The 22,429-nt window shown below is 42.0% G+C and overlaps 1 protein-coding gene and 4 non-coding genes across 5 annotated transcripts; 2 read left to right on the forward strand and 3 right to left on the reverse strand.

The window, feature by feature from the left end:
* The first annotated feature begins 203 nt into the window (after nt 1-203).
* On the forward strand, nt 204-286 carry trnas-aga (transfer RNA serine (anticodon AGA)). The gene has a single exon. It is a non-coding gene; the product is annotated as a tRNA-Ser (tRNA).
* An 889-nt stretch (nt 287-1,175) lies between these two features.
* trnal-cag (transfer RNA leucine (anticodon CAG)) lies at nt 1,176-1,258 on the forward strand. Its single transcript has one exon. It is a non-coding gene; the product is annotated as a tRNA-Leu (tRNA).
* A 1,111-nt stretch (nt 1,259-2,369) lies between these two features.
* On the reverse strand, nt 2,370-2,443 carry trnai-aau (transfer RNA isoleucine (anticodon AAU)). The gene has a single exon. It is a non-coding gene; the product is annotated as a tRNA-Ile (tRNA).
* A 1,057-nt stretch (nt 2,444-3,500) lies between these two features.
* On the reverse strand, nt 3,501-3,574 carry trnai-aau (transfer RNA isoleucine (anticodon AAU)). Its single transcript has one exon. It is a non-coding gene; the product is annotated as a tRNA-Ile (tRNA).
* A 7,162-nt stretch (nt 3,575-10,736) lies between these two features.
* Nucleotides 10,737-21,782, reverse strand: LOC116367385 (uncharacterized). Its single transcript, XM_031818859.1, has 21 exons — nt 21,604-21,782; nt 21,447-21,505; nt 21,276-21,356; nt 21,052-21,176; nt 20,315-20,455; nt 19,923-20,021; nt 19,651-19,812; nt 19,412-19,511; nt 19,013-19,233; nt 18,218-18,374; nt 17,809-18,032; nt 17,401-17,521; nt 16,884-17,080; nt 16,655-16,769; nt 16,275-16,444; nt 16,089-16,186; nt 15,791-15,921; nt 15,301-15,490; nt 11,141-11,282; nt 10,936-11,032; nt 10,737-10,860 (listed from the first exon to the last, which is right to left on the reverse strand). Exons 1-21 carry the CDS (start codon nt 21,624-21,626, stop codon nt 10,787-10,789), a joined length of 2,727 nt encoding a protein of 908 aa, XP_031674719.1. The 5' UTR covers nt 21,627-21,782; the 3' UTR covers nt 10,737-10,786.
* Between the last annotated feature and the right edge of the window lie 647 nt (nt 21,783-22,429).

Here is a 22,429-nt window from a genome sequence, read left to right on the forward strand (position 1 = left end):
AATAAACACTCTCAAATGAAAACCTTCTGGAGCTGACCAAAGATCAAGGAAATTAGAAAACATCTGTACTTAATAATGAATGAGGGGAACAATTCATTTTATTGCATTATAATGAGTTAATGAGTTACTGCATTGTCTTTCAGTTGTAAAATTATCACTTTCTGTAGGCTATGCCTGGTGGCCCATTCACTGCTGACAAGACTGTTGTCGTGGCCGAGTGGTTAAGGCGATGGTACTAGAAATCCATTAGGATCTTCCTGCGCAGGTTCGAATCCTGCCGACAACGAAATTGAATTTTCTTGACCCCTCCGGAGGTTGAAGTTGAGTAGTGTTTCTTATACCAATCATATCCTCTCAGATCTCCACAAGTACATAGGGATTAGTTGTCCATTTGGGATAGGATCCCACCTCACACCTTTACACACCTGGTTATCCATCCTTCTAGCTCTATAGGCCACAGTAGCATAGGTTACAGGTTTGTAGTCAAGCCACAGATTTCAGGTGAGATCCCATGATACACTCACGATTCTCACGATTCTCATGAATAACCATTAAGCCATTTTCTAAGATTTCCCCCATTTTGACATGTGGAAACCTGTTGTCACTCTTACCCTGACGGATAGCTCCAGACACTTTTTTGGTCCTATCTGAGGCATTTTTAAATTCATGTCAAAATGGCCATATTCTGAAGACACTCTTAAAGTCTGCAGGGTAATCGAACTGGCCACATCTAAAGTCAAGCCACAGGTCACAGGTGAGCTGCCTTGTTAAACCCTAAAAATAAATAATAACACGATTGCGTTGAAAATACCCATTAAGACATTTGTTAAGATTTCCCCCATGTGGACCTGTTGTCACTCTTACCCTGATGATTGCTGATATTTACAGACACTTTTTCGGTCTTATCTGAGGAATTTTATCATTTATATCAGAATGGCCATATTCTAAGGCCAGTTTAGCGTTCATTCAATGACGATTTACTACTCTTTTCCATTGAAGGCCATATTGAGGTTAAATCAATGACTGGAGTTTTTCATTGATAAAAACAAATGACTATTGAAAGTGCAAGTCGGTATCGTGCATACATTTACTGGTCTCTGTGGTGATTGCGTTGCTGTGCCTATTTCTACTTTTACCCCATACTCTTTAACCCGATACCCAGGTACTATGCTGTAGTCAGGATGGCCGAGCGGTCTCAGGCGCTGCGTTCAGGTCGCAGTCTCCCATGGAGTCGTGGGTTCAAATCCCACTTCTGACAGTTGTTTAGTGCCTCTCAGGAGTCATGCTGCTTAGCAGTAATAATAAGATGATGAAATAACAATTTATAATAAACACTCTCAAATGAAAACCTTCTGGAGCTGACCGAAGATCAAGGAAATTAGAAAACATCTGTACTTAATAATGAATGAGGGGAACAATTCATTTTATTGCATTATAATGAGTTAATGAGTTACTGCATTGTCTTTCAGTTGTAAAATTATCACGTTCTGTAGGCTATGCCTGGTGGCCCATTCACTGCTGACAAGACTGTTGTCGTGGCCGAGTGGTTAAGGCGATGGATCTAGAAATCCATTAGGATCTTCCTGCGCAGGTTCGAATCCTGCCGACAACGAAATTGAATTTTCTTGACCCCTCCGGAGGTTGAAGTTGAGTAGTGTTTCTTATACCAATCATATCCTCTCAGATCTCCACAAGTACATAGGGATTAGTTGTCCATTTGGGATAGGATCCCACCTCACACCTTTACACACCTGGTTATCCATCCTTCTAGCTCTATAGGCCACAGTAGCATAGGTTACAGGTTTGTAGTCAAGCCACAGATTTCAGGTGAGATCCCATGATACACTCACGATTCTCACGATTCTCATGAATAACCATTAAGCCATTTTCTAAGATTTCCCCCATTTTGACATGTGGAAACCTGTTGTCACTCTTACCCTGACGGATAGCTCCAGACACTTTTTTGGTCCTATCTGAGGCATTTTTAAATTCATGTCAAAAATGGCCATATTCTGAACCAACCTATTAGGACAACCTACTGTCATGTAACAATGACAAGCAACTTTCCTGTAACACTGATGTCAAAATGTCAGATGAAAAAGAAAGACATTACTTACTTTCAGAGGAGCAGCGTAGCACACACCATTGAGGCCCACAAACAAAGCTGTGGATAGTTTCCTTGAGGCCAGAGCAGAAGGAAAGAACAAATACAAATGCCGAAACCCGGGATCGAACCAGGGACCTTTAGATCTTCATTCTAACAATGTCCCAACTGAGCTATTTTGGCAATTCACTAAATTCAATTCTGTGGCAACCTTGACAATTCACATGCATGTGACTCACAATTTTGACAGTCAAAAAGTATATCATAGCCAGTACGGGGATCGAACCCATGACCTTGGCGTTATTAGCACCACGCTCTAACCAAGTGAGCTAACCGGCCACTAGCTATTGGATGCAATTGTTGAGATGCACCGAGCCTCTGCAAGTGCTGGAGCGTAAACTAACAAGTCAACCAACAGCATAGCCTGACAAGACTGGACCCTCTTGGTTGCTTCTTGCGGAATTTCCAAACGGCTGGGGAATTAGCTCAAATACTTTGCATGCGTGAGGTAGTGGGATCGATGCCAGCATGCTCCAAAATCACATTGTTTTATGGATCCAAGACAACTCCAGTTCACACTTCATGCAGCCTTGTCTTACGACAACCTACTGTCATGTAAACAATGACAAGAAACTGTCATTTAACAATGACAAGCAACTCTCATGTAATACTGATGTCACAATGTCAGATGAGAAAGAAGACATTACTTACTTTCAGAGAGCAGCGTATCACACACTCTAACCAACTGAGCTAACCAACCGCTGGCTACAGAGCACAATTGTTGAGATGCACCGAGCCTCTGCAAGTGCTGGAGCGCAAACTAACAAGTCCACCAACAGCATAGACTGACAAGACTGGACACTCTTGGTTGCTCCTTGTGGCAATTCCAGAGAGTTGGGGAATTTGATCAATTGGTATTGTGTTTGCTTAGCATGCTATAGGTAGTGGGATCGATGCCCGCATTCCCCAAAAGCAATTTTTTTTGTGGATCCAAGAAAGCTCCAGTTCACACTTCATGCAGCCTTGTCCTACGACAACCTACTGTCATGTAACAATGACAAGCAACTTTCCTGTAACAATGACAAGCAACTCTCATGTAATACTGATGTCACAATGTCAGATGAAAATGCAAGACATTACTTACTTTCAGAGGAGCAGCGTAGCACACGCCATTGAGGCCCACAAACAAAGCTGTGGATAGTTTCCTTGAAGCCAGAGCATAAAGAAAGAACAAATACAAATGCAGAAACCCGGGATCGAACCAGGGACCTTTAGATCTTCAGTCTAACGCTCTCCCAACTGAGCTTTTTCGGCAATTAACTAAATTCAATTCTGTGGCACCCTTGACAATTCACATGCATGTGACTCACAATTTTGACAGTCAAAAAGTACATCATAGCCAGTACGGGGATCGAACCCATGACCTTGGAGTTATTAGCACCACACTCTAACCAACTGAGCTAACCGGCCACTAGCTATTGGACGCAATTGTTGAGATGCACCGAGCCTCTGCAAGTGTAGGAGCGTAAACTAACAAGTCAACCAACAGCATAGCCTGACAAGACTGGACCCTCTTGGTTGCTTCTTGCAGAATTTCCAAACGGCTGGGGAATTAGCTCAAATACTTTGCATGCGTGAGGTAGTGGGATCGATGCCCGCATGCTCCAAAATCACATTGTTTTATGGATCCAAGAAAACTCCAGTTCACACTTCATGCAGCCTTGTCTTACGACAACCTACTGTCATGTAAACAATGACAAGAAACTGTCATTTAACAATGACAAGCAACTCTCATGTAATACTGATGTCACAATGTCAGATGAGAAAGAAGACATTACTTACTTTCAGAGAGCAGCGTATCACACACTCTAACCAACTGAGCTAACCAGCCGCTGGCTACAGAGCACAATTGTTGAGATGCACCGAGCCTCTGCAAGTGCTGGAGCGCAAACTAACAAGTCCACCAACAGCATAGACTGACAAGACTGGACACTCTTAGTTGCTCCTTGTGGCAATTCCAAACAGCTGGGGAATTTGATCAATTGGTATTGTGTTTGCTTAGCATGCTATAGGTATTGGGATCGATGCCCGCATTCCCCAAAAACATTATTTTTTGTGGATCCAAGAAAGCTCCAGTTCACACTTCATGCAGCCTTGTCTTACGACAACCTACTGTCATGTAACAATGACAAGCAACTTTCCTGTAACACTGATGTCAAAATGTCAGATGAAAAAGCAAGACATTACTTACTTTCAGAGGAGCAGCGTAGCACACGCCATTGAGGCCCACAAACAAAGCTGTGGATAGTTTCCTTGAAGCCAGAGCATAAAGAAAGAACAAATACAAATGCTGAAACCCGGGATCGAACCAGGGACCTTTAGTCTAACGCTCTCCCAACTGAGCTATTTCAGCAAGTCACTAAATTTAATTCTGTGGCACCCTTGACAATTCACATGCATGTGACTCACAATTTTGACAATCAAAGTGTACATCATAGCCAGTACAGGGATCAACCCCATGACCTTGGCATTATTAGCACCACACTCTAACCAACTGAGCTAACCGGCCACTAGCTATTGGGCGCAATTGTTGAGATGCACCGAGCCTCTGCAAGTGCTGGCGAGTAAACTAACAAGTCAACCAACAGCATAGCCTGACAAGACTGGACCCTCTTGGTTGCTTCTTGCGGAATTTCCAAACGGCTGGGGAATTAGCTCAAATACTTTGCATTCATGAGGTAGTGGGATCGATGCCCGCATGCTCCAAAATCACATTGTTTTATGGATCCAAGAAAACTCCAGTTCACACTTCATGCAGCCTTGTCTTACGACAACCTACTGTCGTGTAAACAATGACAAGAAACTGTCATGTAACAATGACAAGCAACTCTCATGTAATACTGATGTCACAATGTCAGATGAAAATGCAAGACATTACTTACTTTCAGAGGAGCAGCGTAGCACACACCATTGAGGCCCACAAACAAAGCTGTGGATAGTTCCCTTGAAGGCAGAGCATGAAGAAAGAACAAATACAAATTCCGAAACCCGGGATCGAACCATGGACCTTTAGATTCTGTGGCACCCATGACAATTTACATGCATGTGACTCTCAATTTTATTAGCTTTATTAGCACCACACTCTAACCAACTGAGCTAACCGGCCACTAGCTATTGGGCGCAATTGTTGAGATGCACCGAGCCTCTGCAAGTGCTGGCGCATAAACTAATAAGTCAACCAACAGCATATCCTGACAAGACTGGACCCTCTTGGTTGCTTCTTGCATAATTTCCAAACGGCTGGGGAATTAGCTCAAATACTTTGCATTCATGAGGTAGTGGGATCAATGCCCGCATGCTCCAAAATCACATCTTTGTCCTCCAAACACGACGAGTTGAGTTTTTACCAAAAAGTAACATTTTGGTTTCATCTGACCATATGACATTCTCCCAATCTTCTTCTGGATCATCCAAATGCTCTCTAGCAAACTTCAGACGGGCCTGGACATGTACTGGCTTAAGCAGGGGGATACGTCTGGCACTGCACGATTTTAGTCCCTGGCGGCGTAGTGTGTTACTGATGGTAGGCTTTGTTACTTTGGTCCCAGCTTTCTGCAGGTCATTCACTAGGTCTGGTGTCCTTTGACAGCTCTTTGGTCTTGGCCATAGTGGAGTTTGGAGTGTGACTGTTTGAGGTTGTGGACAGGTGTCTTTTATACTGATAACAAGTTCAAACAGGTGCCATTAATACAGGTAACGAGTGGAGGACAGAGGAGCCTCTTAAAGAAGTTACAGGTCTGTGAGAGCCAGAAATCTTGCTTGTTTGTAGGTGACCAAATAATTATTTTCCACCATAATTTGCAAATAAATTCATTAAAAATCCTACAATGTGATTATCTGGATTTTTTTTCTCATTTTGTCGGTCATAGTTGAAAGTGTACCTATGATGAAAATTACAGGCCTCATCTTAAGTGGGAGAATTTGCACAATTGGTGGCTGACTAAATAATTTTTGCCCCACTATCTCATCTACTCACACATTATCATATATTGCCTGAAATGGAAGGAACCCGGGAATTAATATCTGCCTCATCCCAGGCCTCATAAAATATTTACAAAACATATTACACTTAGGATTTAAAAATATAGGCTGATTTAAAATATTTTCTAAAATGGTACATTCATAATAAATATTTGGTAAAAACTGCCCCCAATCCTCAAACACTTCTCTATAAAACAAAAGTATATTACCTAACATTTCCATTTTTACTCTAATTCCTTACACTTAAATCTACCAACTTCAAGCGATTTTTCACCCCCTTCCCATCCCATAAAAAAAATTACTAAAATCTTATTCATTTCAGATAAAACCCATTCTGGCATATCCGAAACGTTCATTACATAAATAAAAATTGACATCAATGAATTTATTACAATTACTTTCCCTTTTAATTTCAAAGACTACCCGCCTCTACATATTTACCACCTTCCTAACTTTATTACACCACTCCATGTCAAATCCCTAGCTTCCATTTCCTTCACTCCTAACATCTTAATAATCTTTTACCACCTTAAAAGTACATTTCCCCTCATTAATCTTACTCATTACTACTGACTTCTCCATGTTAACCTTTGCACCTGATGCTTGTCCATATACTTTAAAACACTCCATCACCCTTTTTACACTTCCCTCATCTCTAACTGTTATTGTGGTATCATCTGCGTCTTGATGAATCAAACTAAAACGTCCTTGTGGAGTCTGTACACAATTTATAAGATCTTTTTTTCAGAAAAAGATTAAACAAATAATAAAGCTGATAAAGGGCACCCCTGTCTCACAGATCTCTCAAGAATAAAATAATCAGTAAAAACCCCATTACACATTTCCCTACTTTTTGCCGCCTTATATAATTTTATCCATCCTATTATTGTATTACCAAAACCATATTTATCCATTACCCTAAACATAAAATCATGTTCCACCCTATCAAAAGCTTTATTTAAATCTATGCTTAACTATTTTATTTATCACATACAATTAATACAATTAGATCAGCAATATCTCTACCAGGCACACTATAATTCTGTGTAGGTGCTATAATATCATTTAAAACTTGCTTCATTCTATTTGCCAGTATCTTAGTTAAAACCTTATAATCTGAATTTAATAAACTAATTGGCCTATAATTCTCCAGTTTCAATTTGCTCCCCTTATTTTTATATAAAATCATTATCAGCCCTGTCACCATAGATTCTGAAACATTATTATTATCCTCCATATATTGATAAACTTCCAATAATATAGGTGCTAAAAACTTTTATATATTTTATAAAACTCTGCAATTATCCCATCTACTCCAGGACTCTTATTTATTGTAAACCCTTAGATCGCATCTTTTTAACTTCATTCACTGTTATCTCCCCCATCACACATTTGTTTATCCTCTACATCAATTTGCACATCCACACTATCCAATATCTCCTTTACACACCCCTCATCCACCTCCCCTTTCTTAAATAAATCCTTTAAAAAAATGCCGCACTGTTTCTAATATCTCTACATAATCATTGCCAACTTCACCCTATACATTTTCAATCTTTCTAATATACACTGCTCAAAAAAAAGGGAACACTAAAATAACACAGCCTAGATCTGAATGAATGAAATGTTCTTATTAAATACTTTTTTCTTTACACAGTTGAATGTGCTGACAACATAATCACACAAAAATGATCAATGGAAATCAAATGTATCAACCCATGGAGGTCTGGATTTGGAATCACACTCAAAATTAAAGTGGAAAACCATGACCTCTACAACGCCTGGGCATGCTCCTGATGAGATGGCGGATGGTCTCCTGAGGGATCTCCTCCTGGACTAAAGCATCCGCCAACTCCTGGACAGTCTGTGGTGGATTGAGTGAGACATGATGTCCCAGATGTGCTCAATTGGATTCAGGTCTGGGGAATGCGCGGGCCAGTCCATAGGATCAATGCCTTCCTCTTGCAGGAACTGCTGACACACTCCAGCCACATGAGGTCTAGCATTGTCTTGCATTAGGAGGAACCCAGGGCCAACCACACCAGCATATGGTCTCACAAGGGGTCTGAGGATCTCATCTCGGTACCTAATGGCAGTCAGGCTACCTCTGGCGAGCACAGAGGGCTGTGCGGTCCCCCAAAGAAATGCAAGTTGAAGTTTTGTAAACAAATCCAATCTCACGAAGCCGTGTTCATTAGGAGCAGACGAAATGTCAAAAAGTTCGATTACAGTCCGTAGAAACATGTCAAACAATGTATAGAATCAATCTTTAGGATGTTGTTAAAATAAATCTTAAATAATGCTCCAACCGGAGAATTCCTTTGTCTGTAGAATTGCGATGGAACAGAGCTCGCTCTCATGTGATCGAGCTCAAGGCATTCTGCCAGACCTCTGACTCATTCCCCTCTCATTCGCCCTCACCTCACAGTAGAAGCATCAAACAAGGTTCTAAAGCCTGTTGACATCTAGGAAGTGCAACATGACCAATATCCCACTGTCTTCAATAGGGAATGAGTTGAAAAACGAACAACCTCAGATTTCCCACTTCCTGGTTGGATTTTTTTCTCAGGTTTTTGCCTGCAATATGTGTTCTGTTATACTCACAGACATCATTCAAACGGTGTTAGAACCTTGAGGGTTTCTATCAAAATATACTAATATATGCATATCTTAGCTTCTGGGACTGAGTAGCAGGCATTTTACTCTGGGCACCTCTGGACAAGAAGATAATAAGAAGCCATAAGAAGATAAGACTCATCTATGTATCTGTGCCAATATAGCAGGAAACCAATTAAGACATATCGATTTTGGGGTGTAGTTACCCTTTAACTAGGCATGTCAGATAAGAATGACGGCCTAGGAACTGCCTTGTTCAGGGGCAGATTTTTACCTTCTCGGCTCAGGGATTTGATCTTGCGACCTTCTGGTTACTAGTCCAACGCTCTACCCACCTGCCCGCCCAAGATTGAACTCGTATAATATTATAAAATGCACTTCTTTCAATAAAGTGTTTCACATTCTCCACTGGTTGAATACTATCCTGTGTCCTCAGATTAATGGAGTTAGATATGCATACGTTTTTTTCCTGTATATATATGAATTACAAATCAATCATGTTTAGTCTATTGTATAGTTACAATGTGTAATCATTGATATCCCAGGAGCAGTAAACACTTTGAAGTGTACAATTGTAATACATACATGCAGACACCGCATCGTTTGATATGACTGAAAGTGTCTGTCATACCAGAACCACACCTTTATTTGCCAAGGAAGAGTACATGATTGGTGAATATATTCAATGTACAGGATACAAGATGGGAATCTCATACGTGGTATTAACTAAAATACATGTGTATATAGGTCTTGCATCCTTGGCACAATAAAGGTATATTCTACTCTAGGCTTCATTAATGCCATTCAGACTTGAGGTTCATTGATTGGTATGAATATTAGTTCAGAACTACGTTTTAGGGTCCATACCCAGAGCGGCAACAGTTATTTTTAATCCGACTCAAGCAAGTAAATAGCTAGCCATGTTACTTTAGCTGCATTGCAAGGCAAGCTTACAATTGTGCAGTCAATGCTTTAGCCAGCTAGATGCTTTACAGCCACTGTTTCACAAGACAACATCCTGGTTTGTTGGTTCTCAATAGTCCCTGAAAGACAAATTACAAATTCATTCTCCTAACACAAGCTAAAGAGATTTTCGTAATTGAACTTTGACAAAAAAAAATATATATATATATATATATATATAGCCACGTCTCTACATTATCACATTCCTCTCAAATTGTACATTTGCTTGACTCGTTGAGACAACTTCCATCTGTTTTGTCAGCAATCTTCGTTGAGCGCCACAAGGCAAGTGTGGCTCGTGTCAAAATTAGTCTTTGGGACCCAAATGCATAATGATTGCGCAAACTCCCCTTGTGGTGGTCTGGAGCAATGAAACCGTCCCACGGTGCAAGCTCGCAACTTTAAGGAGTGTCTTCAGTCCCCGCTGTTCCGTACGGTGTGTGTTGAAATCTTATCCTGATGCGGAATAGATTGCAACGTATTCATGGCTCTACCTTCGTAGATCGGACTTGGAGATTGTGAAGAGATGTCTTGTGGGGAATGCATGGGTGTCCGAGCTGTAGCGCGAGTTTAAAACAGACAGCTCGGTACATTCAGCTTGTCAACACTTCTTACACAAACAAGTAGCGATGAAGTCATGCTCTTCCCATTTGAGCCATGAGATTGACATGCATATCATTGAAGAAGAAATGTCCATATTGGATGGAAACCAAGCTAGTGAGAGGTATCAAGGAAAGTTGTAATTTCAGTTGAAAATTACCAACACTGCATCCAACCACAGCCCTGCTGGTTTCACTTTGGCAAACCACCATCTGCTATAACATTGAGTCAGTTCATCCTACTGGACAACGGAAAGCTTTTGTTTCGTCACCCATTGTTTGTCCTAGACGGGAAATTGGTGTGCAACACTTATCTCCCTCCGGTGGATGGTGGAGTTCCATGCTTACAAAAGGGTTGATTGATACATGTCAGATGACAAGCCTACGACATGGTGTTAAGGTAGCTCCAACGGTTAGGATTGTTTTATATAGAACACTTTATTTGTCATGTTAGAACAATACATTACACCCAAAGAATGTATCCAGAAGAAACATATACATGACGCTCCTCAAAGAAGTCTTTGACATGTCGTTGACCTGTTGAGAGAGAGAGCGAACCTATTAGTTCAGTTATGGTCTGCCAGGGTCTGAAAAGCATAAAACAAGACCTACCTCTTTTCAGGTTGTCCTGATTCACACATTGTCCACTACAGGGACCGCCAGTGGGACTACTGGCATCACAGATGACCACATCACAATGGACAAAGACCTAGGAATCAAAGATTTGATGGTGTCAGTTATTTAATAAAAAATTTAAAGGGATGATTGCCACTGACACAAAATTAAAGAATAAAGATTGTTGGGTGAACTTTGTTACCTGGCCACTCTGCTCAACCGCATCCTCGGCGAAGGAAAACATATAGACCTCAAAGCGTTTGACGTGAGAGGGGAAGTGGACCCTGGCGTCAACTTCTACCGGGTGGAAGACCACACGGTATGGATCCTCGGGGTTCTCACAGCTGCCAGTGTAGAGAGAGAGGGACTAAGTTATGAACAAGAAAACGCTGCAAACCCCAACCGCCTTGTGTACAAAGTCTTGTGGTGGTGTCATGACTGTCCTGTGAGGATCAGATCAATTTACAGCAGAAGTGGGTTCTTTCTCCCCCTCCAGTATGAACTAAAGGAATGTTTTTGCTAACAGGCTTTACCCAACAATCACCTTTGTCTTGAAAAAACATATTTCATATACAATGTAAAGGCTAGAGACGTCCTACCTGTAGAGTAAGCACGTTTCTAGTAAAAATCACAAAATAAAAACCAATATGACATTCATTTTCTATAGCTAATCTCTGAGTGCATAAAAGGAATGGTAACAGAAAGTAACATTAGACCAGAAAACCGTGAGGCGCAAGCTAGACGTTTGGAACTTTCCTAACCTAGAAAATTACTTAAGACCATTCTGCTACCACATCCAAACCATCCTACTCATCACCCACTGAGGAATCAGCGACAGGGTTGATTAGCCTATCTTCCAGAACGTGTGAAAGGAAAATCCATCCTGTAGTTCTGTTCAAGACTAGTCATTGGAGCCACGGACAACCAACAACATTGACCTCATGTAGCCAATCAGAGAGAAGACCAACCACCTACCTTTCCACAAATACATTCATGCCTGTACTCCAAGCTGGTGCCGGTTCGTGTGTTCAAAAATGTATCAATGATAAGCGTCCCTTACGGAACGGTGGGGGGTGTGAAGAGAAACCTTGTAACAAGCTGTCATTGTGTCACCTGTGTGTTTAGCCTGTGTTATTTAGTTAGCTAGTAATTCAATTAAACCAACTTGTATAGTACTGAATCATAAGGCTGGGGTTTTTGCAGCTGCAAGGAGGATACGATGTAAAGTTAATAAGTTGACTATCAATTTAATAGATTTCTACCGTCTAGAGTTTAAGTCGGGAGACGGTAACTTTAAAACCGCTTCCTCGGCACCCCAAATCCTACGTTTTATTTATTTTAAAGAACAGAAATTGGGCTTTCCGTCAACAATATTTATTTTGGTCTACTGCAATGGCTTGTTAAATGACAGATGTCAATGGAATAGAATATACATGTTGACATGAGGTGAGATGTCCCTCTAAATGGTTCTTAAAATTCTAAATGATCCAGAAAGGTCGCCTGTAGTCTGACCAGAATATTGATCGTGGTTTAACCAAAGTTGCCGAATAGACAGTCGGTATCATCAACAAGGCAATCATATTTTGCAACACAAGTACTTCATTTTAAACAAGAATTTCATGCAATGCGCCAGAGCAATTCTTCCGCTGTTGGAGAAAAATTGGTCACAAAATAAATTCCACACCCACGGCATCGGAGTCACATGGAGGACTTCTGTGAAGGGCGCAGCTCTACTATACAAAGTAACCTACGCATTGACAGTTTAGGCCTACTTTTTTAATTTGCATCTTTGGGAGGTTTATCCTTTACGGTTTAACTGCCAGATATTAGCAAAAAGGAATTTGTGAAATCTGAAGACGTTACATTAAGAGAAACACCCACACCAGTACAAATCACTTGAGCTGACAGACGATGGTAAGGATTTTGCACAACGATATAGTTGCAGCTTAAGTGACAAATCTGAACAACCCATTTTGTGCACAGCCATGTGAATGTTGTGTCTTTTCCTATGATATACAAAACATTTCAGCCTGTTTTTTTTAAACTGCTATGACATTGCTGATTTAATAAACAGTTACGCCGTGTCCACATGGCCAAATTTAGGTTGATACCAATTCATAAAAATGGTCAAATTGCATGATTTCAAAGCAAACCCGATCCCCCAAATGAACGGTTTTGACAAATAAAGTTGCTTCACTACACTGCTTGGTGTAACATGCAGCCAGATACTGAAAAGGCACCCGCAAAATAAAGTGTCATTTGCAGCGTGCATAATCATGGGCAAAGTCATTGTAGCCCATTACAAGGTAGGAAAAAGAAGTCATCTTTCTATAGTAACCCAATTTAAATTCTTGAGATAAAAATTAGGCCAGCATGTCCATCTGTGGCATAGTGCTCACCCAAATAAAAAAATGTAGTAACATTTTTTTTAAATATGAACATTAGCTAGCTAAATAAGGTTAGCAAGATGCTGCTACACTTGAACGTGGTATTTGTTCATGTTTAGCAACTCCCAATTAGCGCATTCCTCTAGTACAGGAAATTCCATTGAAAGCGGCATCAACTTCTGGGGATCCTGTCAACTGATCCTATTCAGTTCCAAACATCCATGCTGCACAGGCATCTGAACCATCCTTTAGGTTTAGTGCAATAACTGTTTTAAACACAAGAGGTCACTTGTGCCTGAATTCAACCCAAAACCAACAACTTCAGTCAGTGTTAAGAGCAGTTGTATGAAACCAATCGGAAAGGCAAGCCAAGCTTGCCAGCCGCTCTTGATTTCCATTCGACTGACCATCAGCTTGGCACAACACTGAACTGTAGCAAACCAAAAGGATAACATTGAGTAAAAAGGTGTAGGTAATGCCAACATTAACCTTTTCACACACACACACGAGTTCCAAATATCTTCAACAGTCGCCCCAGTGGGAGTTGATTTTATGCGCGTGATGTCAGAATGCACTCACCGTTCCAACATGTGGACATTTAACCCGCGCTGACCTCAGACCAAGGCACACTACCTGCTATTTTTCTAGAGGCCGTTTCAACTTCCAATTTTGCCTCATTCATTCACAAAAGTAGCCCATTTCACTGTTGCAGACCATTTATATTTGAGAATTTAATGAGCCAGACAAACTTTCCTTCAAAAGAAAGCCCAAGCACTTCCCCAGATCAAGTATACAGTCCTTGAACATTTATTGCCTTCCTTACAAATAACTGTGGACATGCGTGTATTCCTATTAAAGTGCCTTATTTTCTGTGTCACGTGTTGTCGTTTCTACTGCATCGTACCGTAAGTATAATGTACTTAGCGTTTTATTCATGCTTTCTGATTCTTGCCTAGATTGTAATGGACACATGTGTAAAACACTTGAAGGTGGTACTGAATATGAGCTAACACCATACAATGCAGTCGGGTTATCACGTAAGCGTCTGTCAGACTTGTGGTGATCTCAACTGGAGTACCCCCATTGTCTTGAATGCACTGAAGTCGTCAGTTGATTTGAACACGGCATCAGAGTGTAAACTATGGTACCTCAGGGTTGCCAGATCAGACCCCCCTTTCCAGGGGTATATAGCTTAGAAAAACTGTCTGCCTCACCATTTATTGTTGATAAATTCCCAGATCTTAGTAATATTTCCTGCATCATCCTCTTCACAATACCTTCCAAGGACTTAACCCCCAATAATGGATTGTGCTATATCTTGCAACTCTGTTTCGCTTTCGTGCTAAGTGACAACAATTGGCGTTTTGTATAGTTACCTGTAAACTACTTGTCATGTGTACGCCGTAACAAGTACAAACATTATCACATGCTGAAGTGGCCAAACTAAGTTAAGATCTCAGGCAACGGGCGCAGTGAACAGCATTCTAGGAGTTCTTGCTTGACAAACATGGCTGCCATACTTTCTATACTAGATTTACATGGCTCCCTTGTACCGCATCATACTGTAAAACAAGTCAACCTGTTATTTAGACTAGATGATAACGTTAACATTGATATATTTTACAAGCAAAGCTGGAATAAAGTTGTGAAGAAGTTCATTTCTCAACACCACAAAACATCGTTTAGATGATTTCAGACAACGCGGTTTAGAGTCGATGGATGCAGCATACGTTCCGTTCCAATGATACGCTGCAGGGACCACTCAGTGATAACAAGCATGTGAAATTGGGTGGAGATCTGTGACAGACCACACATGGCTCACATCGTTTTTAAGCATTGTGACCACTCGACCTATGGATGGGGGCATAGCCACGGTAGCCAAAGTAAATGGCCTGCCAAGCATGATAGGTTGCTAATTACTCAGGAACCACACCTGTGGAATAACACTTGTTTAGGCCCAAAAACAACATGTTACCCATTAATGATGAGATTCCACCGGGGTCGGGAGTCACGGTCCTCGTTGAGGGTGGCCCAGCAGTGGTCAAGCACCAGCGCTACCTTGGGATCAGAGGACGTGGTCAGCTCCACCTCAAAGTGCAGAGGCTGTCTAAGGTACCTCACCACTGGATAGTCCTCCTCCTGGTGGAACGTGTTAAACGAGGCATCTGGAACACAGAACAAGACAACCGGGGGTCGTGTTCAGTGGGCACCATCTGAACTTGTCCATTAAGAAATGCTCGTTTATCATATCCTGTTGTGCCCCAATGAACACAAGCCATTTATAGCCAACACTATCCACCCCCCACTAGAGGCTTCTGACAAATAGCCACACCTGTAGATCTCAGAACGCAAGAGTAATATATCACAAGGCTTACATTTTTGGGAATGGTTTTGTAAAGGAGACCTTCCAAGATTCTTTTAGAGGCTAGGGGTCAAGTTGAAATTCTGAATTTGTGCACGCTTACCCTGAGCGAGTCTCATTCTGACCATTAGTCGACCCGTCCCAGTCTCGGCAAAAGGCTCGTTGTCACGCGGCCTGGTCAGAAAGGCCAATGTGCGAGTGATGTTGGCCACATAGTAGCAGGAAACCTTTAACCTAAAAAGAGGGATGTGAGCAACTTCAATAGGGGAAACGTCAAGCAGTGGAGTGGACACTGGTAGTAGAGGCACATTTTCCCTGTATACAAAGTATTGAGCAATGGATGAAGAAAAATAAACCTTATGAAAGCTAATAGCTACAATTGTGATGCGTAATGCACTTACTGATATTCCTCCTCTGAAGACGTTGTGGCATTCAGCTTCACCTCAAGTTCATCTGGCAAGGAGATTTCGTTCTCATACAGCATGACATTGTTGATAAACTATGTAGTAGAGGGGAATTGCTTATTACAGCCTGCAGAAGCAAACAGTCCATAAATACACATCACCTCAGGGTAATAGTCATTTTACCTTCCTGGTGGTGCCACAGGAGTTCACAGTGAAGTGGAAGTAGGCGAAGCGATCGTCACTGTAGGTGGGACCACATGCGGGGTCGCTCAGGGTCAGCTGACCGGGGTTCAGACCGGGAGCAGACTCCACCTTCACTGCCAGCGCAGTCATCGTTCCGTTAGAGAAACACTCTTGGAGGTGGGAGAGCAAAAGACAGGTAGCCATCAGACCTGGGTTCTGTATTTGTTACACTTATTGAGCTTGAACCAATGGAATAGCACCAAAAATGCAAACCATGCCCATCTGGCACTACCATTTAGACTCACGGTATTTGCAAGGAACCCAGGTTTGGTAACCATGTTAAACGACAATTTATCGTAAGTAATTGTTTGAGAACCAACCAGTCAGCGTTTTGAGGAAGCTGCAAGCCAGGGAAAAGTATTTGATGGTCATGTTGTTGTAAGGATTCAACAGAGCCACATCCAGTCTGCTCCTGACAGAGGACGAGTGAACCGACTGGGAACCAATGGGAGAGTTCATTAGTCCAATATTGTATGCATGTATACAGGGTAAGGAATGCAAGGCTAGCTGCAGCAATTTAGGTTAACATGTTTTGGGAGAGCGTCGTACCTCAAACACTGCGTCCGGCGAAGAGAAGGGCAACGTGATGGTGAAGTCTGTGTCGCCCTCTGTTAAATACTGTTGAGCAAACTCATGGTTAAGCAGCCGCTTGCCAACCAAGACCACAAAAAAGGGCTCTTGGTTCCTGTAGTCCACAGTGATGTGGAAGTTCTCCTGATCACAGTTGCCAGTGACTGAGGGTGGCACTGCAAGGACAAACAGGGTTGTGTTCATTATTTAAGCACAAAAAACAGGAAGGTACTACTTGAACTGGTCCAAGAAGAAACCCTTGTTTAGATTGCAAAATGTTTTGCTACGGTGGGACTGAATAAACACAATCCTGGCAAATCAGGAACAGGGAAACTGGGTCCAAATACTCTAAAGCTTAACATTTTCTTTGTAGAAAGACCGCATAGGAAAACCCTACAGTATGGCTAGTTGGTCTTTCACTGCCAATTTCCCTTCAGGGCAATCATTAACGAGAGGAAACCATTCAACAGTAGTTTGGCGTAGTCCAGAGGCATACCAATGTCCAGCAGTACAGCGTCCACAACGGCAGAGTGAGAGAAAGGAGCGTACTCTGGAAAGATGACCAGGCCGTAGATCAGCTGAAGCGTGAAGGTTGTGACACCTTGTTCCGCCCTTCTCTGTAGTGAAGTTAAAAGCATTGGTCAGCATTGTTGCAACAGAACTCTATTCAACATCAAGTGACAACTAAGTACATATGGGGACTATTAAAACAAACTATATACTTATAGTAATGTTGCCCTCATTCCTCTAAATCAAATGCATACAACTGCCAAAATAATGGAAACACTTGAGTAAATGAGGGATACAAAGTACATTTGTGCCATTATTTATATTTTGTTGGTGGCCCACTTATTAGGGCATGAACAAATCACTGCGTGTGGCTTTGCATTTAACAGAAACACACCTCCTTAAAGACCACCGGGTCTGAGAAGGGCACCTCCATCCTGAAGGTCTTCAAGGTGTTGTCCGGGGATCTCTGCTCTTGAACATTGAAGCCCCTGGCGTTGCACTCTGCAACAGTTAGCACCATGGTGGGAAAGGTGATGTTCAGCAGCTCCACATCAAGGTTGAAGGTCCCCAACTCAAGCACAAACACTGCCTGCTCAGGAACTGTGTCTAAGGGCGTGTCTGTTCATTGGCAAACAAAGGAAACCATTTTGAAATGCGGTACAATGGAAGTTGAAAATTGACATTTGTTATTGGGTAAGTCCAGGTATTGCCTCCCCGTTTCAGTACATTTTCTGTTTTGTGCCTAACGAACAACCCAGGCATCCCAAATTACCATAGGCACTATTTAACTAAACCAGACTCACAGTTGCGAACTTGTGGAGGCCTGGCCATCGGAGGTGTTGTGATAGGGAAGAGGACTTTATAGCTGGTGTTCTCGTGTGCGACCTCCTCGATCCACAGCAACTCAAGCATGGGCTCAATGGTGTAAGTGACAAAGTACTGGTCATCCTGAATATGGCTCTGTAAGGGAGACGAGTGATGCAGTCAGGCTGTAATATACAATTTGAGTGCAAAAACAGGTAAATGTTCCTTAAAAGCCAGAATGTTAAATACAATTATTCTACCACTTGTCTTTGCCACTCGTAATTTAAGACACAATATCCAAAGGAAAGTATTGGTTACCAGACTTTAGAAAGCTGGTAGGTGTATGGTTGTCAACTTGCATTTCTGGCGGTGTGCATTTTCAAAGCAACTGACACGCAAAGTAAACACTTGCGCAATATGTAAACAGCAGCCGAGTGTTGCTTGCATTCAGTTGACAGTGGCAAAGCTACCGCCTCCCTAAAAAGTCAGGTAAACAATACTTTAGTGTGGATATTTGGTCTGAAATTTCAAGCGGCTAAAGGACAAACTGCAAAGACAAGAGGTAGAGTATGTTTAAGTGTAATTTTATGCAAAATTCTCACAATTTTGCAAACCATTGTATATTAGCCTGGTTAAGCAAACAATTGCTCAATAAGAAACGTTTTACACAAGACAACGTTTCTAGGAGTTTACCCATGAGAGATGGTAAAGGGTTACTGCAAAGCACTGACAACTGCTATAGTATAAAGGGCTCTACAAATAAGACAGGAACATTTTACTCATCCAATGCTGACCTTGAAGTAGCCGCCAACCGCCCCCACCGGAATTTCAACAATAATATGAGCCTCTGTGACTAAAACCGAGTAGTTTCTGGCAGCCATTTCCTCAGTGTCCAGCCTCTTAGCGTCAATTCCCATGTACACCTCCAACATGGTGAAGGCATCAGAGGAGAAAAGTGGGTCTATGTGCTTGGGCATGTACCAGGTGATCACTTCTGGAGTAAAGGCCACTGCCTCTGCAGTGACACAAGAAGCCAAGTGCACATCAAAACAGAACATTTTGCAACTGAAAACTGTGCCATTATTTGGAAAAAGTTCACCAAAACATTTTCCCAACTGAACACTACATGAATGTCTTGTCTGGAGCCAATTAAGAACTGGGCTTATAGGCTCTTAAATTATTTCACACTCAACCTGGTGTTGGACAAACAGCCGTGGCATCTACTCGAGTAACCAGCCACTTCTGCTCAAAGAAGGTTGAGGTTGAGAGCACCCGCATCGGAACCCCAGCTACCTGTTCAGGGGGCAACCACACCAGGGCCGTGTTCAGTAGGACACACCGTATTAACAATATGTTGCAGAGTTCAGGTAGGGCCACCGTTTCCAAATGTTTGCTCTACTAAACATGACCCAGTTCATGGAGGTCAGCTTACATTCTGGAGGTATGTCTCCTCTGCATTATGAGGGCTTCTTAACACCAGCCGTGTGGGAGTGTTGGCTATTGCATAGCCCTTTCTTTGGACCTCATCCACATTCATGACATTCTTGCTAGGACTAAAGACGACTGCTGTCATTTTGTATCCTGAAGCAACAGCCTGTCTCAGGAAATGGAAACATGAATTAAACAAAATTGTCAACAAACGCACATTGTTTAGCGCCATCCTGTCATTTTGTAGTGAAATTACAGAAACTGAAATATATAAACCTCAGCTCCCCTCCGGAAGTTGCCGCTCCTTGCTTTCGGGCCCCCAGTGGGCTGTTTGGGGATGGTTTGGATGTCTGGAAGAGTCCTTCTGACAGACACCTAGAGAAGAAAGGCCATTATTCCCTATGCATTTTCTCCCTCCCATACAATAGGAAATCAAGGGCCAGTTCTCAATCTGTCCACTCGCCTCCTTAAATGCATTGAGAATAGGCTAAAGTTCTCCTATGTGCATTTTGAAGACGCGAGTGGAATTGAGAGAGTCAAGACCTCTACTTTGTGTCGCAGAAGAAATGAAACACGGGACAGTTGTAGCTCTAGACAGATCATTTATACAGGCAGTACAACAAGCGGGTCTATAAACATGTCCATTGGGGCATGCTCTGCTCACTTGCCTCCATGTAGTTGCGGTCGCACAGAATCTCTCGGGAGGTCCAGGGGGTGTAGCTACAGGTTTTGCCAACTCTATAAACAGGGTCTTCAGTCATGTGGTTTCCTGGCAGCCTGAACTGCATGACCAAGCTGAACATCTTATCCTAAAATGAAGGGGGAAGGGAAAAAAGCCTTCATTATATAGCAAAAAAAAAAACATCTGGTGACATTCATGCAAGTTATAGACTGTGGCAAAATTGGCTATATGAATGCAGCTGCCACTGTATTGAAGCCACACTACAGGAGTAGAGCTCAATAGTTCACATCACTGCAGTCTGTATCAGAAAGTTGGCTGGCCCTCTGAAAGCCCTCTAAACTTCTGCTGTACCTTACGTCATCGTTAACTTAGAGGTAAGAGATACCAGACCAAAGGGTGGCTAACAATGGAGATCCTTTTGATATCCACAGAGTTAAGTAAAACTGCGTCAATGTTTCTGGAACCGGACTTCGGCAACTCAGGCTTATTGAGGACCTTTTTACTGAAGAATGGGTTCAGTTATTTCATTTTTCCATCTAGTGATGCAAATATTGACTTGTATCTTTGTGTAGACAGGGCTCATCTGTAAAAGAGCCTGGTCTCAGCATGACTCCATGTCAAAAGGTAAATAAAATTGCTACAGAATGAGTTGCAAATGCAGTGACACTGAAAGGCAAACTTTCCATTTGAAGTACAAGCAAACACTACAGTTCTTAAGGTTACCATGTTTTGGGAAAAGCAGTTTTGAAGAGAAGCAAAAAACATGGCATTCCCCATGGGGTCAAATTTAAAGCTGAATCCACACTGAGTAGCAAGGCCAGGCGTCAGGTTTATGATTTGTGTGTCATCTGGAAGGGATGGAGATGGTGTGAACACAATAGTTGACAAGCAATATCAAGCCATGAATTATGAAAGGAGAGAAAGAGAATCATAAGAGGCAAACTCACTGAAGACAGCGTCAACATCTTCAAAAAGAGGAGCGACACTCAAACGAATAACGTTACCAAGGCATTCAGCGTTGAGGTCATCTGGAATAGGAAAGGTTAGTTAAAAAAAATATTTAAAAAAAATCTTGTCAAACGCTTAGTGCTTAAATTTGCAAGGTACAAAATGCATACTTATAGAAGGTGTCTGTTGTGCTTGTATGCCCACAGCTGCCATCAATAGGCAAAACAACCTGTAAGGCATTTGACAAATTATTATGATTAAAAGGAGGAAGAACACAACTCAAATGTTTGCGTCGCATAAGACTCTCCTAGGCCTGCTACTACTTACCCTGAGCTAAGGAAAATAATCATTGTAGAACAGATTTGTTCTGATGAAATACACAGCTACAGAACCTGATATTTGACCCAAAGTGTGCAGCCTACAGCCCAGGGGTATGCAACTTTTACCCTATGACAAAGGCTTCCCACACTCAGTCACCTGAAGCCCAAAGGGCTGCACATTCTCTTTTTATTCCCCGAGCCCTACAAAGCTGATTCAAATAATCATCCAGCTTTGTTAATCTGAATCAGCTGTGTAGTGTTAGGACAAAAACCTAAATGTAAGGCTACTGTTCAATTTTAGAAGGGTGCTCCGCCCTCACCGCTCGGCTCAGGTTAATAGAACTCCCTCATTAGCAGCACAACAGCCTTTCACAGGTGAAAAGCATAATTACCCAACCGTCTACAATTGTAGCCCAGACAGAGAGAAAGATATTGGCCTCTAATGGCCAAAATGCTGCATTTGCATGCACTTTCACAATTTGAATGTAGTCAACTGGGTGGGACTACCAACTTCATTGGCTGAGCCCTACTGGTGACCCTGTTGAAGTCATGTCCAATCGGGTCATCAGAAGGGCTCAGACAATTGTGAAGAAGAAATGTTACTACTTTAATATGAAGATAGCCTCAATGGCGCTGCCCATGCTGTCACAGACACTATATTGGCACAGATACATAGATGAGTCTTTTATCTTCTTATGGCTTCTTATTATCTTCTTGTCCAGAGGTGCCCAGAGTAAACTGCCTGCTACTCAGTCCCAGAAGCTAAGATATGCATATCATTATTATATGTGGATAGAACACACTCTGAAGAGTGAGTATAACAGAACACATAT

Source organism: Oncorhynchus kisutch, unplaced genomic scaffold (genome assembly GCF_002021735.2).
Source record: "Oncorhynchus kisutch isolate 150728-3 unplaced genomic scaffold, Okis_V2 scaffold1671, whole genome shotgun sequence".
NCBI lineage: Eukaryota > Metazoa > Chordata > Actinopteri > Salmoniformes > Salmonidae > Oncorhynchus > Oncorhynchus kisutch.

Bases quoted from the DNA above. Each gene is read 5' to 3' on its own strand.
- LOC116367385 (XM_031818859.1), bottom strand. From the start codon at position 21,626: ATGATTATTTTCCTTAGCTCAGG. The intron at 18,375-19,012 runs GTCAGCATTGGA...TCTCCCTTACAG, and splicing joins CGGTTGGCGGCTACTTCAAG to AGCCATATTCAGGATGACCA. The intron at 16,770-16,883 runs GTACGACGCTCT...ATTGGTTCCCAG, and splicing joins CGCCGGACGCAGTGTTTGAG to TCGGTTCACTCGTCCTCTGT.